The sequence below is a fragment of the Lasiosphaeria miniovina genome (genome assembly GCF_030549165.1).
Source record: "Lasiosphaeria miniovina strain SMH2392-1A chromosome Unknown B0T26scaffold_7, whole genome shotgun sequence".
In the NCBI taxonomy this organism is placed as follows: Eukaryota; Fungi; Ascomycota; class Sordariomycetes; order Sordariales; family Lasiosphaeriaceae; genus Lasiosphaeria; species Lasiosphaeria miniovina.
The window spans coordinates 2374444-2390348 of NW_026848226.1; the positions used below are offsets into that span (position 1 = coordinate 2374444).

Consider the following 15905-nt stretch of genomic DNA (forward strand, 5'->3'; position numbering starts at 1 on the left):
CCACCAGTTCATGCTCCGTTAAACGCACACTATTAAGAGCTCTTCTCCAGATCGGCCAAGATCTTCTCTCCCTTCGCCCGCGCCGATGCGAAGTCGCCAACCATGTAGAAGGCGCCCTCGGGCAGGTCGTCACCCTCGCCAGCCAGAATAGACCGGAAAGAAGCGATCGTGTCCTTCAGGTCAACGAGGCAGCCCTCGATACCCGTGAAGACTTGGGCAACCGTGAACGGCTGGCTGAGGAAACGCTGGATCTTGCGGGCACGCTCGACAGTAAGCTTGTCGGCTTCCGACAGCTCGTCCATACCCAGAATGGCAATGATATCCTGCAGCGACTTGTACTCCTGGAGGATCTGCTGGACGCGAGTGGCGGTGGCGTAGTGCTCATCTCCGACAATACGGGGGTCGAGCATACGAGACTTGGAGTCGAGAGGGTCAACAGCGGGGTAGATACCCAACTCGGAGATACCACGCGACAAGACAGTGGTGGCGTCCAGATGGGCAAAGGTAGTAGCCGGGGCGGGATCAGTCAAATCATCAGCGGGGACGTAGACGGCCTGCACCGAGGTAATAGAACCCTTCTTGGTCGTGGTAATGCGCTCCTGCATTTGACCCATGTCTACGGCAAGAGTGGGTTGGTAACCGACGGCGGAGGGGATACGACCGAGCAGAGCAGACACCTCGGAACCGGCCTGGGTGAAGCGGAAAATGTTGTCGATGAAGAGAAGCACTGTGCATGGTCAGCATTGCGTCGAGGCTTTTAGATATGAAGAAGCAGAATTTTCATACCATCCTGGCCCTCGTCATCTCGAAAATTCTCAGCAATTGTTAGACTATTTTGTTTAATATTAGTATAGAAGTCCAGCAGTGAGGCTGAGAGCTCGACAAGAAAACAGAATAGTAGGCGAAGATCTGGACAAGATAGTGGGATAGTAGGCTGCAGCTAGGCGCTTGCAGCGGCGGCAAAAAAACGTACCCAGTAAGGGCGACACGGGCACGGGCTCCTGGGGGCTCGTTCATCTGGCCAAAGACAAGGGCGACCTTGGACTCGCCATCCAGCTGAATGACCGAGGTCTCCTGCATTTCGTGGTACAGATCGTTACCCTCACGGGTACGCTCGCCGACACCGGTGAAGACGGAGTAACCACCGTGGGCCTTGGCGATGTTGTTGATCAACTCCTGGATAAAGACAGTCTTGCCGACACCAGCACCGCCGAAGAGACCAATCTTTCCACCACGAGCGTAAGGGGCGAGGAGATCCACCACCTTGATGCCAGTCACCAGAATCTCGGCCGCCGTGGACTGCTCAATGAACGAAGGAGCCTCGGCGTGGATGGGGAGTCTCTTGTCCGACTTGATGGGGCCACGTTCGTCAATCGGGTCACCGGTGACGTTCATGATACGACCGAGCGTGGCATTGCCGACACTAATTAGTATCATGGGTCAGCGGATCAGCTCGATGTGGCCGCATCAAGCTGCGAGCGACTCTCTCTGGGACCGACACAGGCGCTAGAACTTACGGGATTGTGATGGGAGCGCCGGCTGCGATTGAGGTTAGCCACTGCATGTCATTGGCCTCGGGGGGGGAAAATATCAACTTACTATCGGTGGCCTTGGCGCCGCGGGTAAGACCCTCAGTACCTGTGTCCGTTTAGAAAAAAACTTGCCAAAGCACTAAGCGATTCAAGAAGACGGACCGTCCATGGCAATACATCTCACGACAGACTCGCCGAGATGTTGCTGTGTTGCTAGTTAGCGAGTCATACCCCGAGCGATGCCGGGTGTTGGGCTTGGCATACCGCGACCTCGAGCACGAGCTTCTGGCCATCTTTGGTAACCTCGAGGGCGTTCAGGATAGGCGGCAGCTTCTCGGTGTCAAACTTGACTGTATTTGGCGATAGTTAGTCCATCGCTCAGGAGTTGGTTTTGTTGCGAGGCGTAGATTCCAGCAAGCAGCAGACTGACCATCGACGACGGCACCTATGGGTTGAATTGCGCGGTTAGCCGGGATGTTTCGGAACTAGTGTCGGACTCCTCCTGCGGCCGGGGTTGGCGGCGGTGCTCACCAATGACCTGGTAGATCTTTCCATCACCGACACTGGCAGTGCTGGCAAATCTGCTGAGGGCAGAAGGGGCGCGGAGATTGAGGCTCGCGGGGCGGACAGCGCGACGAGTGGCGGCCGCGAACGAGGGACGAGCCGTCCGAGCGAAGGCGGAAATGCCGCTGCATCACGACAAATTTGCTCTCGCATCAGCTCAATTGGCCTCAATTGGTCTCTGCGCGGCCTGGGAATGCCGTCCGCAAGTCGGGACTCACCTCTTGAACATCCTGACGATGGTAAAGGGCGGACTTTAGATGGTGGATGTGCAGTCGAAGGGTTGATGGCTTGGGAAGAGGGAAGAAACGGGTTCGAAAATCTCTCGACGAGGAACGAGCTTTCGGTTAGGTGCTGCGGAGCTGTGAGCCTGCCACGTGACCACCGCACTTGCCCACCTCACCTCCCGGACACCTCAGTTATTATGAAATGTGGGGCACTCGCCCAGGAGCCAGCCATCCGCTAGCCAATTTTTTCCCTCAGTGCTCCATCCATCAATTTGGCAGTTGCCGAGCAAATACAGGCAGTATACGCGCCTGAGGCATCCACATCCACCCGCTCTCCCGAAACATCCTTCGACTGTACGCTGCGGCTTTTTGGCGCCGGGGAAGCACCAAGTGCAACAACCAAGTGCAAGCAAGCCTGAGGGGGGTCCTAGGCCGACGATGGTTCAACCTGGTACACGTAAAACGGCATTCGTTCATCATTCATTGCAATTTGAACAAATCCATATAGAACAGCATCCATGATTTTAGGATCGGTATACTGGTCAAAAAATCCGTCAATCAGCCTAGACAAACTGCGGATGGGATGCGCCTGCTACTGACAGTAATTTTTCATTTTTATTTGTTTATTTATTTAGAATCCCTCATACCATCTATTTGTCTAAATTAGACTCTGACCAGGGGACTTGCAAATAATGAGCCAACCGAGAAAAGAAAGAAAAAATACAATAAGAAACACTGCACCTGGGGGGTCTTAGTAGCACTGGAATCCTCTCAGAGTCGCCCCTCCAGCCCCGATTCTCGACTCGTGCGCCAGTACCTGGAAATGCGTTAGATAATTGACTTTCAACAAGGGAGGGTCGGTGATGGCCAGCGCCAGCCAAACTTACAAAAGCCGTTCTGCTGGGAATGTAGACGTGAGTGCAGTTCTTTCGGTTGTTCCACTCGAGCGGCTCGGTGAAGAAGCGTGTCGCCTCGTCCAGCCGGTTGAAGCCGCCATGGTCCTTGCTGTCCGTGTTCAGGATGATCCGGTATGTCCCCGGAACCTCGATGCCAATGCGGTAATCCGTGAAGCTGTTGCTCGGGTGGAAGTTGAACACAAACACCAAGCCGGCACGCTCAAAGACAATTACCTTGTCGCCCTCGTGCTTCAGGGAGATGAACGCCTGGTCCGAATGAAGCCACCCATACTTGGCCTCGGTGGTGTTCATCGACCTGTCGAAGTTGTTGAGGAACTGGTACCTGAGAAGGGGGTCTTCTGTCAGGTTGAACTGGCGCCGAGCGTACCAGAACGAATTCTGGTTGCCCTCTCGGGGGAAGTCGAGCCACTCCGGATGTCCAAACTCGTTGCCCTCGAAGTTCAGGTACCCTTCGCCTCCCAGGCTGTGCGTGAGCAGGCGAATCATCTTGTGCAGCGCCATACCCCGGTCAATGACGGCCGTCAAGGGCGTGAGGGTCGACATGTTGGTGTAGAGCTCGGCGTCGCAGAGGTGCATCATGAGACTCTTGTCTCCCACAAGTCTGCAAAGACGTCAGTACAGCTCTGAAATAAGCACCACGTGCAAACCGAAACTTACGCTTGGTCGTGACTCTCGCAGTATGCGATCGTCTTCTCGGCATGTCGCCTGTTGGTCAGCGTCCAGCAGATGTTGCCAATGTCCCACTCTTCGTCTTTTTGCTCCTTTAGGATCTTGATCCACATGTCCGGGATTGCCATGGCGAGCCGGTAATCAAAGCCGACACCGCCCAAGGCAAGCGGCAGACACAAGGCTGGCATCCCCGATACGTCCTCGGCTACAGTAATAACGTCGGGGTACAACTCATGCAGCAACTCGTTGGCCAGCATCATGTACACGACGGCCTCTTCATCGACACCGGCGCCAAAATACTCATGGTAACCGCCTGAGAAACCACTTTTTACACATTGGTTAATCTCCTTATTATGCGAAACTGGAAAGGAACTGGGGTACACAAAACTTACGTCCCGATGCCGTGGTGGAGATAGAGCATGCTGGTCACACCATCGAACCTGAACCCGTCGAAGCAGTATTCGTCCATCCAGAACCGCAAGTTGCTGAGCAGGAACCTCATGACCTCGTGGTGGCCGTAGTTGAAGAGCCTGCTGTCCCAGAGTTCGTGTCTTCCCTTGACACCCTCATGGAAGTACTGGTGGTCTGTGCCGTCAAACTCGTTCAGCCCGTCGAGCACGTTCTTGGAGGCGTGGCTGTGCACCACATCTAGGAGCATAGTTATGCCCATGCCATGGGCCGTATCAACCAGCTCCTTCAAGTCCTCGGGAGAGCCGTACCGGCTGCTCGCGGCAAAGAAGTTGTTGACCTGGTAGCCGAAGCTGGCATAGTAGGCGTGTTCCATGACGGCCATGAGCTGGATGACGTTGTATCCCAGATCTCTGATGCGCGGGAGCATGGTCTTGGTGAACTCCTTGTATGTGGCGACCCGCAGCTCGGGCGAAGAGATGCCGACGTGGGCCTCATAGACTCTGAGGCTCTCGGGCTTCTTCGGCCGAGGATGCTTGAAGACATATCTGTCTGCAGGGGCCGGATTCCAGAACCGGCCTTCATACGCAGGCGAGATTGAGAGATCCTGCGTGACATACTTGATCCACGCGGGTATTCTGTCCACCCACATCCCACCTGGCAACTCAAGGGACACCTGGGCTTTTGTTAGACCTAAGAGGCAGCACGCAGTTCTTGGGATGCACAAGACGCACCTTGATCTTTGAGTTGTGCGGGATGGCGGCCTGGCCGTTTGCATTAGGGAGGATGGTTACGGAGAAAACACCGAATTCATTCTTCTGCATCGGATGTGTCTCCTGGTTCCAGTTGTCTGTAAACAGTAAGACAAAAGCCCCGAGCTAGTATGTAAATAGGGGGAAACATACTGAAGTCTCCGATCAGAGAAGCTTTCACGGCACCAGGCGCCCACTCTCGGTAGGTGATGCTGTTATCTTTGCCCACGTGTAGCCCAAAGCTGTCTGCGCCCTAGAACAAGAGTTGGCAAGGTCAGGAGGTAATAGGGGAGCAAAAAGCCCATCGCCGCGGATACGAATCACCTACTTTGCTGAACTTGTCGAGGCCGCCCTCGGTCTCGTTGATGCGCTTGATCCAGTCATGGGTCTTGGCGTAACGACGCTTCAACGAGTCCTGGAACGGAGAGAGCCAGGGATCGAGCTTGACAACGCCTGTTGGTCGAGTCAATCACCAACTCCAAAACAAGAGCACGGCGTGCCAAATAGAGAAAGAAGTCGTACCTGTACCATCCTTGGGGATGTCATCGCCGGCCACCTGGCCGCCGCCGGCCAGCGTGTTGGACGACTTCTCGGCAATGGTGTCCATTCTCTGCACAGCTGTCGTCACGAATGCGACGGGCAACTTGGCAGGATGGTAGTCTTCACTGGGAATATGCGTCGTGTTGGAATGATGGTGATGTGATGGCCCAGAAAAGAGGGAGTGAAGTGAGGTGAGGTGAGGTGAGGTGAGGTGAGGTGAGGTTAGGCTAGGCGATGCAGGACGTGAAATCCAATGCTGTGGATAATAGGGCCTGCTAGTTTTGGGGCACTAAGTCGTGGACGACGTGCACTAATCCTCGGGAACAAACACAGGGAAAGCAATTGATTACTATCGTCAGAGAAGAAGAGCACAGTGGACAAGGAGCGTTGTGGTTTGTATTGGCAGAAGCACCCGACCAAGTATCTCGATTTGGGATTTAGTGGTGTGATGGTGAGCTTGGGGGAGCTTGGGAGAGCTTGGGGGAGCTTCAGGGAGAGTGACTAAGGTGAGGTGAGGCGACACTGTTCGTGTAAATGCTAGATTACATCATTGCTCTGCCACCCAACTCAATTCAACGAGAAATCCCAGGCTCGGTTGCTGCTCAACGCCCGTTGGACACCCCTGCACGGCCTCCACTGTTGCGCCGCCGCCTGTTGGCAGACCCAACACTAATGCGCCAGCCCCCTCCCTGTTGCGCGGCGGCGACTTTCGAGGTGAGATTACGCCGTGAAGGGGCAATTGCGAGAGTCGAGGCCCTCCGTACCCGGTGCCAGGTGGCGCATCACTCCTGCTTTCTTTGGCTAACAGCCGTCGGGTAACGCAGGCGGCTAGAAGGCCCGAGGGCGGTGGGTGGGAAGCTCATGTTTCCCTGCTTTGGGCTGGCCGTTTGATTTGGCCGTGGAGCTCTCGTGAGGTACCCCGTACATAGCTCACATCCGAAGGTCGGCCTCGTTCAAAAAGTTCAGCGTCTTTTTATCTTTTGGCAAGCTCTGTATTTCGCAAAGTATCTAAAGATAAAAGATACGCTTAGATACGGAGTATTTAGGCGTGTAAGTGCGCGAGGTGCCTCGCAGTTGGCGCCATGGGCTAGGCAGCTGCAGCAGGTGCCGAAAGCTGAAAGTGGATCGGAGGGAGAGGGCTTCCGGATGTGGATGGAAGATGTACCCTGATGTAGCGGTTCATAGGAGGAGCAGCGCTGTATACATCCAGCTACCAGCATCTCGACTGCACATCCCCCGCACTCATGGCGGCGGTGTCGAACTCTCGCGATTCCTTTCAGAGGGCGTGCGATGTTCAGGCATTCGGCATTCTCCTCTGCCTCCTACAGGATCCTGACACCAATCCATCATGAAGCTTCGCCGCTGAACCCGAACCCTGCCCGAGTTTGAAGTTGGCAGGCTCAACTTGCAGAGCTGTGCAGAACTAATAGAAACCGAGCATGGCATGAGTGCGGTTGGGCGCATCACAGTGCAGTCACACCTCATATTGGCCGTTTCCCGAGAACATGTCGGCCCTCGCCCGACGGCGCGTCCCGTCGTGTGCGTCAGCGCTGCCGCCGCGAATCCGGCTGCGGAACCCGGCCTTCTCGACCTTTATTGCCCTCAACGCCCGCCGCGTGCCCTACTCGAATACCGGCTTCACGAGCAGCTACGACCCGACGCAGGACGCAAGCCGTGGCCCCATCTTCGACAAGGCCGCCTTTGGCGTTCCCCAGTTCTACCCCCGCGATCTGAAGCGCCGAGTCGACGACTACGTGGTCGGCCAGGAGCGGGCCAAGAAAACAATATGTTCCGTGATATTCAACCACTACCAGTCGCTCCGCCGCCGCCAGCACCACGACACTGAGGACCAGCGCTTACGAGAGAAGCTTCAGAGACAGTACGTCTGCCTAGACTGTGTTTACACTTGAGTGCAAGTGCCGTTCTAATCTGCCCCTGTCTCCAGATCTCGGCGCCAGGCCGAGGAGCGTTACCAGCAGGACGAAGAACGCGCGAGGCACAACGACTTTTCCCGAGGGTCATACCAGCTCCCGGAAGAGCCACCGGACAGTTCAGCGGACCCTTTCCATATCCCCGACGTCTTCGATGCGCCACCCCACGTCAAAATAGACAAGAGCAATCTTCTCCTGCTCGGGCCAACGGGCGTGGGAAAAACATATATCCTTGAGTAGGTTGAGTTCTACCCCTCTCGCCCCGAATCCGGGCCGTGCGCCGGTGGCCGTGCTGACGTTTATTCTTGCAGAACACTGAGCAAGAAGCTCAACGTGCCGTTCGCCATAAGTGACTGCAATGCTTTTACACAGGCGGGGTATATTGGACAGGACGTTGAGGCGTGCATAGAGCGCCTACTGATTGAGGCCAACTACGACGTCGAAGCCACCGAGCACGGGATCGTGGTGCTGGACGAGTTCGACAAGATCGCAAGGCGAGAGACGATCAATGGGAGAGACGTGGGAGGCGAAGGTGTCCAGCAGGCTTTGCTGAAGCTTGTAGAAGGGACAAAGATCACAGTCAATGTCAAGGATCACCGCTCCTCGCGCTCGACGGCCGCACCATCTAACAGCTACGGGTCATCGTCGCCGTCGCAACCATCCTCGTCGGTCCCGCCATCATCTGCCCCGGCATCCGGCAAGGTCGAACAGTTCATCATCGACACCACCAACATCCTATTCGTCTTCTGCGGCGCCTTTGTGGGACTTGACAAGACAGTTCTTAGACGAGTTTCCAAGCGGTCGATGGGCTTTGGGTCTGAAATCCGCAGCCTGCGGAATTCATCCCTCCCGGGCGCCGGCGAGGATATTCTCCCACGCGCCATGTACAACCACCTCCCCCACCAGCCAGCAGTGCCGTCGGAGAGCGTAGCTGCGCCAGCGTGGGGCGGGGGGTTCACTCCGCTCGACCTGACGACGCCTGCGGATCTCCAGGCCTTTGGCTTCATACCGGAACTCATCGGGCGGATGCACAACATCTGCGCGCTCACGCCGCTGTCGCTCGACGAGCTGTACCGCATCTTGACAGAGCCCGTCAACTGCCTAGTGGCGCAGTACGTGGCGTTGTTCGAGACGTATCCGAGCCGGCTGTTCTTCACGCGGCGGGCGCTCCTCGCCATCGCTGAGCGGGCGGCCAAGAACGAGACGGGCGCGCGCGGCCTGAAGATGGAGATGGAGCGCGTCCTGGCCGAGCCAATGTTCGACGCCCCGACGCCCTACGTGCTGATCACCGAGGGCTGCGTGGGCGGCACGGAGAAGGCTAGGTACTGGGGCAAGGACGGCCGCTTGGAGCTGGAACGGGTCATGCGCGACGAGGACGAGAGGCCGGCCGAGTCTGCCGAGCCGGATGCCACGTTTGAGCAGTTCCGCGAGGCCGGCCAGAGCGGCGCATGAAGTTGAATGGTGTTTTTTTGAGCGTTGGCTACTATGGCATACGGATGACAGACGGACGACACAGGCGTTTTGTAAGTAGGGTTTGGAACACAGGCGGGACATGGATAAGGACAAGAAGATAGGAATTGGGCGGGCTTTTTCGGAGAGTACTGCATTTTACATTTACATGGTACCTAAGGTATTCAACAGAACGGGCTTGAATTTTTGAACACGGAATATCTTTGGCTTGGTGCTTAACATGCCCCTTTTCCTCTTGGTCCTGTCCTAGCAAGTCTTTGATTGCATCATTGGGGCCGTTGGTGGGGTGGGCGGCATCGGAGCTTCACTGATTGCTTTCTCCAAACTTTTTGTAAGATGGAGGGGAAAAAAGGAGGGGCAGTGGTTTTCCATACGTTAATCCTCAGTTATCAAACACCGAGTCAACCTCCCTCCACAGTGTCCACGGCCAGCTGTAGACTGCAAATTATTGATTCGTTGCACAGTTGGTCTTGCGGCTTTGGTTGCATTGTGTTTCTGAACGGGTTTTGCTCTTCCGTCGAGACGCTTGCCGTTGACTTCGGTTCTTTCCTAACGGTTCTCAGCCCATATACCACAGTACTATCGGACCTGCAACTCGGCTACGTACCTCGCCTACCTGCCTGCCCATTATCTGTGTCATATCTGAGAGACAAAAACGACGACGGCGCCTTGATACTCAACTCACGCGCCGGCCACGTATCATGGCCGCGCCCACGCCCCCTTCCCTCCCCGGGGACAGCCTTCCTCACCCTCCTCCCACACCCGCAACAACAACTACCACCACCACAACCACCACCACGACCTCGTCCACAACAGCCCCCACCACAACCACCATACCCACGGCAGCGGCAGCAATCCGCATCGACGCGCTGCCGCCCTTCAAGCTCGACCTGGGCGACCGCGCGTGGACGTCGGTGCCGCACCCGACGCTGCCGCTGCTGGCTACGACGCACGACAAGGCCGCCACCGTCTTCTCGCTGGCCACGTTCGCCAAGCACAGCGCGCTGACGGGCGGCCACGCGCGCTCCGTGCGCTCCGCCGCCTGGCAGCCCGGCCGCGAGACCGCGCCGCCGCGCCTTGTTACCGGGAGTTTTGATGCCACTGCCGGTCTGTGGAGCTGGAATCCCGCTGCTGCCGTCAATAGTGGCGGGGGTGGGGGCAGGCTGGAGACGGAGGTCAAGGCTGTGGCTAAGCGGTCGGGGAGTGGTGGTTCAGACGAAGAGGAAGAGGAAGAGGAGGATGAGTGGATCTTCAATCTCGTGCTCGAGGGCCACGACAGCGAAGTCAAGGGCGTGGCGTTCTCGCCGTCGGGGCAGTACCTGGCGACGTGCAGCCGGGACAAGTCGGTGTGGATCTGGGAGGACGTGAGCGCGGGCGCGGGCGGGGACGGCGACGACGGTGAAGACGAGTGGGAGACGGTGGCGGTACTGAGCGAGCACGACGGCGACGTCAAGGCCGTGGCGTGGTGTCCTGACGTGCCCGGGCGGCGGAGTACTGGCAGCGGCACTTACAGCGCCGACGTGCTGGCCAGCGCGAGCTACGACGACACTGTGCGCATCTGGCGCGAGGACGCCGACGGCGAGTGGGTGTGCGTCGCCGTGCTCGAGGGCCACGACGGCACCGTGTGGGGTCTCGAGTGGGAGCAAAAGCCGCGCCCCGGCGGCAGGTTCCCGCGGCTGCTCACCTTCTCGGCCGACGCGCGGATCCGCATATGGACGCTGCGGCAGGGCGAGGCCGATGGCGAGAAAGCAGATGGCGAGAACGCCAGCAGCCACCCCATGTTCCAGTCCGGGTTCGGCGGTCTCCCCAACACCATGCGTCGGTCCCTGCGCGAGGAGTGGGACTGCACGGCGGTGCTGCCCCAGGCGCACACGCGCGACATTTACTCGGTGACGTGGAGCGCCGCTACGGGCATGGTTGCCAGCACCGGCAGCGACGGCGTCATTGCCGTCTACGGCGAGGATCCCGCCGCCGCCAAGCAGACAGCACCACAAACGACAGACGGAGCAGATGCCACCGCGGCAGCAGCAGCAGATGCAGCAAACGGCTGGCGGCTGCTGGCCACGGTAACCGACGGCCACGGCGGCTACGAGGTCAACCACGTCACGTGGTGCAAGCGCTTCGATCCGGGGACGGACCACAAGGGCGAGGAGGAGATGCTGGTGACGACGGGCGACGACGGCGTGGTGCGGCCGTGGCAGGTCAGGGCAGTGTAGTATAGTATAAGGTGAGATAAATGATAAACAGAAACATGAACACAAACAACAAACCTCCTATATGCAAGGCTGAAAACGCCCTTGTCACTCTGCGCATGTGAATAAATAAATATATAGATATTATATATAACAATAACGCTTCGCTGGCAACAAAACAAGAAAGCAGTTAGCTCCCCCTCAGCACGTCTAGGAGAGAAAGTCAGTCAGAGCCGCGCAACTTGGAGCACCCTGTACATGAATGGAATAGTAGCGGCGACGTAGCCAGGGTCCAGAACAGACAGTCATGATGATGCTCGGATGTTTGTTTGTCTGCCTGTCACGACCTTCGCTCCCAAGATGCGTTGATACAGCACAAAACCCGGGATGGCGACTTCCAAAACGGCCTTCGGCTATCTTCCTACCTGCCTCGTGGCACATAGCAACTTCTCTATAAAGATGAAAACACAGTGATCCCGACTGTGGTGATTTGGTCTAATAAAAAACGTGGGTGAAATTATGTACCAAAACAAATATCATCATCCCCCCTCCCTCTTATCCCTCTCTTTCTTGTTACACAAATGCAAGGTTACACTGGCAGCAGCCCACTAATCTAGCCGTTGCCGCCACAAGTATATTACACGAGAAAGAACCTTCACTCGACCTCGCGGCGAGCAGATCGAGTGCCCTTCATTATTTCCTAGCAACACGCCCATGGAAAGATAGAAATAATGCTCTCCAAGCGGTCCAGGGCAAAAAGAAAAAAAGGAAAGAGTTTGATTTGGTTCCTACCCATGTTATTTTGCCGTTTGTCGTTGTTGTCTATTGTGCTCAAAATCAAAAAAAGAACCGCAACCATGCTGAATGTGCCTTACTCCACCTTTTGCTACAGTACTCTACTCCCCCTTCAACTTCTCCTGAGTGACGGTGAACGCCTTCCGCAGCAGCTCCTGCTCCTCCTTGGTGTGCGAGGACTTGGCGCCCGTAGCAACCGAAGCGCTGGGGCTGCGGCCGGCATACATGACGTGCTTGCGGTCATGGTGCTCCGTGTGGTTGAGCAGCGTCTCGATGCGAGGCTGCGTGAAGCTCCACGCGCCCGCGTTCAGGGGCTCTTCCTGCGCCCATACAATGGTCTTGGCGTTGGGGTACATGTCGAGGTTCTCGCGCAGCTGCTCCCATGGGAAGGGGTTCAGCTGCTCGATGCGGGTCAAGGCGACGTTGTCGATCTTGTTGTCGGCGCGGTACTTGACCAGCGCGGCATAAACCTGACCGGTGCAGAGAATGACGCGATCAATCTCCTCGGGCGCCTTGAGTTCGCCCGTCTTGTGGGCCGGGTCAGTAATGATCCACTGGAACTGCGAGTCGCCAACAAAGTCCTCAATGTCTGAGCGGGCAATGGGGTGGCGCAGCAGCGACTTAGAGAAGAAGAGAATGAGAGCTGCGTAAAGAAAAGCCTTGTCAGTAAAAACTAGTCAACGGAAAGGGTATAAATAGACGGGGCTCACGCTTGCGGAACTGCCGGTTCATTTGGCGGCGGAGAATGTGGAACAGATTGGCCGGGGTGGTCATGTAGGCAATCTGCATGTTGGAGTCCTGGTGCTGGCGGTTGAGCTTCTCGGGCGAGGGGAACACGCGAGGATCCTCGTTGCAGAGCTGGAGGAATCGCTCGAGACGACCGGAAGAGTGCTCAGGGCCCTGGCCGTCGTATCCGTGGGGCAGAGACATGACGAGGCCAGTGCGCTGCATCCACTTCACCTCACCAGACGCGATGAACTGATCGATGATGCACTGGGCGTTGTTGGCAAAGTCGCCAAACTGAGCCTCCCACATGATGAAGCCGTTGGGGTCCGTAAGAGAGTAGCCGTACTCGAATCCGAGAGCGCCAAACTCGCTGAGCGACGAGTTGGAGATGACGAACTTGCCCTGGTCCTTGCTGATGTTCTGAAGAGGCGTGTATGTGTCTTCGGTCTCCTGGTCGTGGAAGACGGCGTGGCGCTGCGAGAAGGTACCGCGCTCGACGTCCTGGCCGGAGATGCGGACGTGGCGGCCCTCGGTCACGAGGGTGCCGAACGCCAACGCCTCGGCCGTCGACCAGTCGATGCTCTTGCCCTCGACAACCGACTTGGTGCGGTTGGCGAGAATGCGCTTCAGGTTGCGGTGGACGTTGAAGCCCTCGGGGGCAGTGCCGATGACCTCGCCAATGTGCTCGAGTGTCTTCTGGTCCACGCCGGTAGGGTTGTGGGGCAGGACTTCGGTGGCCAGCTCCTTGGGGGACTTGAATCCGTTCCAAGCGCTAGTCGTCCATTCCTTAGATGTAGGCTGATAGTCCTTGGATTTGGAGAAGCTCTCCTCCAGCATGCCCCACACCCACTGCTTGTGCTCCTCGATGTCCTCCTTGGTGAAGGTGCCCTCCTTGAGGAGCTGGTCGACGTAGATGTTGATCTGCGGCTCGTGCGACTGGATGCGCTTGTACATCAGCGGCTGTGTGAAGGACGGCTGGTCAGTCTCGTTGTGGCCGTGCTTGCGGTAGCAGACCAAATCGATGATGACGTCCTGCTTGAATTCCGCGCGCCAATCGGCAGCCAACTGGCAGACGAAGTTAACGGCCTCGACGTTGTCAGCGTTGACGTGGAAGACGGGGGCATCGATGGCCTTGGCAATATCCGTGCAGTAGGCAGTCGAGCGGGCGAAGCGGGGGTCTGTGGTGAAGCCGATCTGGTTGTTCACGACCAAGTGAATGGTGCCGCCGGTCGAGAAGGCCGGCAGAGAGTGGAAGCCGAGACATTCGTACACGACACCCTGGGCAGCAAAGGCGGCATCGCCGTGGAGCAGGACGGCCATGGCACTGCGGTGCGTCTGCTCGTCGTTATTGTAGTGCTGGATGGCGCGGACCTTGCCGAGCACGACGGGATCCTCGGCCTCGAGATGCGACGGGTTGGCGACGAGGGACAGCTGCACGCGCTTTCCAGAGGGCGTGGGACGCTCAAAGTTCATGCCCAGATGGTACTTGACGTCGCCTGAACCCTCGTCCTCGGCGCCAGTGGTGCCGGCAAACTCGCTGAAGATGGACTCGTTGGGCTTGCGGACGACGTTGCTCAGGACGTTGAGACGGCCGCGATGAGGCATGCCAATGACAATATCCTTGACGCCATAGTCGACGCTGCGGTCGATGAGAGCCTTCATGCCGGGCACCAGGGTCTCGCAGCCCTCGAGGCCGAAGCGCTTGTCGTTGGGGTACTTTGTGGACAGGAACGACTCGAAACTGGAGCTCCAGATGAGGCGGTCGAGAATCCTCCGCTTCTCGTCGATCGAGTATTTGAAGGGCTGAGGCACCTCGAGGCGCTCGCGCAGCCAGTCGCACTTTTCCCTGTCGGGGATGTGGATGAACTCGACACCGTAGTCGCCGCAGTAGATGTTCTCGCAGGCGGCGACAATCTCGCGCAGCGTCATCTTCTCGCGGCCGTCCTTCTTGAAGCGCGGCAGGATGCCGGGGCCTAGTGTGTACTCCGTGTCCATGTCCTTCTCGGTGAACTGGTAGTAGTCTAGCGACAGCTCTTTCGGCTTGATGTTGCCGAAGCCCTTTGAGGACTCGCGGATGCCCAGGGGGTCGATCTTTGCCCTGTTGTGGCCACGGGCCTGGTATGCGCGCACGAGCAGCTGGACCTTGAGGTGGTTGGTGACGTCAGAGCCTTCGCCGATGCCGACACCAGCGCCGCCTGCCAGACCGGGCACGACGGACGAGCCGGGCACCAGCGACGGGGGCGGCGTGAAGGCCTGGGAGATGGGCATGTCGCCGCTCTCCATGTTCCGGAAGTAGACCTGCCACGAGACGTGGACGCTCTTGGGGTCGTGCTTCCACTGCAGGTACATCTCGTCGACGTAGCTGGCCGAGCTACCCGAGAGGAAGTTGTCGTTGGGGTTGGGCGGGTTGGACGTGGCGCTCTCGAAGCGTTTCTGGGCGGCCACGGCCAGCGGGCGGCGCGAGGCCGTCAGCTTGAAGGCGGCTCTCGCTGACACGGAGGCTGTCGAGAAGCATCGTGGCGACGACGACACAGCCGCGCCGTGCAGCGCCCGAATGGAGCTGCGCAGCATCTCGCCTGAAAAGCCGGGAACCAGGCGGGTTCCAACGGAGTGCGACGAGGAAATAAAATACAGTCCAGCCCCAGCCGGGACAGGGTCGAGTCAGGTCAGGCTGGAAAAATAAGGTGGCGAGATCGAGAACGAGACAGCCGTTACCCGTCAGCGCTCAATTGTGTTGTATAGACAAGAGCACAATACAAAGGAGCGGCGGAGTAAGTCTGGCACGTTCAATCGTGGGAATCGGTGTCGTCGCTAGGGGACAAGAGGCGAGGTTGAGGACATTTGTGTCGGGTCGGATCCAAGAAAAAGAAGGCTAAAAGCTCGCATGCATTTCGCCAGTCACAGAACAGGCCTACCGGAGAGAGACCACGGAGCACGATGACGGCAAATTCTCCAAAGACGGCCAGGGTGGCCGCTGCAGACAGGCCCGTGTGGCTCATAGCCAACCAGGAGCCCGATATTTGGGGAACTCGGACCCGCTGTAGTGGCTTGGCCGGGCAGTCGCTGTTAGTGTTGCCATCAGGCGGCCCAGCCACTGTTGGACAGTTTCTGCGACAAGCGTGCCGTCCAGTGACCAGTCCGTCCTCATCCATCATTCCATTTCTAATTCAAACTTATAATCGACC

General features: G+C 57.6%; 5 protein-coding genes across 5 annotated transcripts; 2 read left to right on the forward strand and 3 right to left on the reverse strand.

Annotated features, from left to right (window-relative positions):
* Positions 1 to 32: 32 nt before the first annotated feature.
* On the reverse strand, positions 33 to 2325 carry B0T26DRAFT_680254 (P-loop containing nucleoside triphosphate hydrolase protein; the record flags this gene model as incomplete). Its single annotated transcript, XM_060440471.1, has 10 exons — positions 33 to 727; positions 787 to 830; positions 974 to 1423; positions 1518 to 1539; positions 1600 to 1638; positions 1695 to 1737; positions 1797 to 1882; positions 1963 to 1977; positions 2064 to 2221; positions 2315 to 2325. The coding sequence occupies 10 exons, from the start codon at positions 2323 to 2325 to the stop codon at positions 33 to 35; spliced, it is 1563 nt and encodes a 520-aa protein (XP_060291683.1).
* A 746-nt stretch (positions 2326 to 3071) lies between these two features.
* B0T26DRAFT_680255 (glycoside hydrolase family 13 protein) lies at positions 3072 to 5673 on the reverse strand (the record flags this gene model as incomplete). Its single annotated transcript, XM_060440472.1, has 8 exons — positions 3072 to 3137; positions 3208 to 3838; positions 3895 to 4230; positions 4299 to 4990; positions 5049 to 5164; positions 5220 to 5319; positions 5395 to 5519; positions 5589 to 5673. The coding sequence occupies 8 exons, from the start codon at positions 5671 to 5673 to the stop codon at positions 3072 to 3074; spliced, it is 2151 nt and encodes a 716-aa protein (XP_060291684.1).
* A 1438-nt stretch (positions 5674 to 7111) lies between these two features.
* B0T26DRAFT_806336 (P-loop containing nucleoside triphosphate hydrolase protein) lies at positions 7112 to 9379 on the forward strand (the record flags this gene model as incomplete). The annotated part of the gene is made up of 3 exons (XM_060447187.1): positions 7112 to 7485; positions 7552 to 7773; positions 7849 to 9379. The coding sequence occupies 3 exons, from the start codon at positions 7112 to 7114 to the stop codon at positions 8987 to 8989; spliced, it is 1737 nt and encodes a 578-aa protein (XP_060291685.1). The 3' UTR covers positions 8990 to 9379.
* On the forward strand, positions 9344 to 11223 carry B0T26DRAFT_743810 (WD repeat protein; the record flags this gene model as incomplete). The annotated part of the gene is made up of 2 exons (XM_060444311.1): positions 9344 to 9440; positions 9860 to 11223. 2 exons carry the CDS (start codon positions 9344 to 9346, stop codon positions 11221 to 11223), a joined length of 1461 nt encoding a protein of 486 aa, XP_060291686.1.
* Positions 11224 to 11867: 644 nt separating this feature from the next.
* Positions 11868 to 15398, reverse strand: B0T26DRAFT_461785 (thiamine diphosphate-binding protein). Its single transcript, XM_060435156.1, has 2 exons — positions 12705 to 15398; positions 11868 to 12637 (listed from the first exon to the last, which is right to left on the reverse strand). The coding sequence occupies exons 1-2, from the start codon at positions 15289 to 15291 to the stop codon at positions 12096 to 12098; spliced, it is 3129 nt and encodes a 1042-aa protein (XP_060291687.1). The 5' UTR covers positions 15292 to 15398; the 3' UTR covers positions 11868 to 12095.
* Positions 15399 to 15905: the final 507 nt, after the last annotated feature.

Coding starts and splice junctions, on each gene's coding strand:
- B0T26DRAFT_461785 (XM_060435156.1), bottom strand. CDS start 15,291: ATGCTGCGCAGCTCCATTCGGGCGCTGCACGGCGCGGCTGTGTCGTCG. Junction 12,638..12,704: donor GAACCGGCAGTTCCGCAAGC/GTGAGCCCCGTC, acceptor TTCTTTACGCAG/CTCTCATTCTCTTCTTCTCT.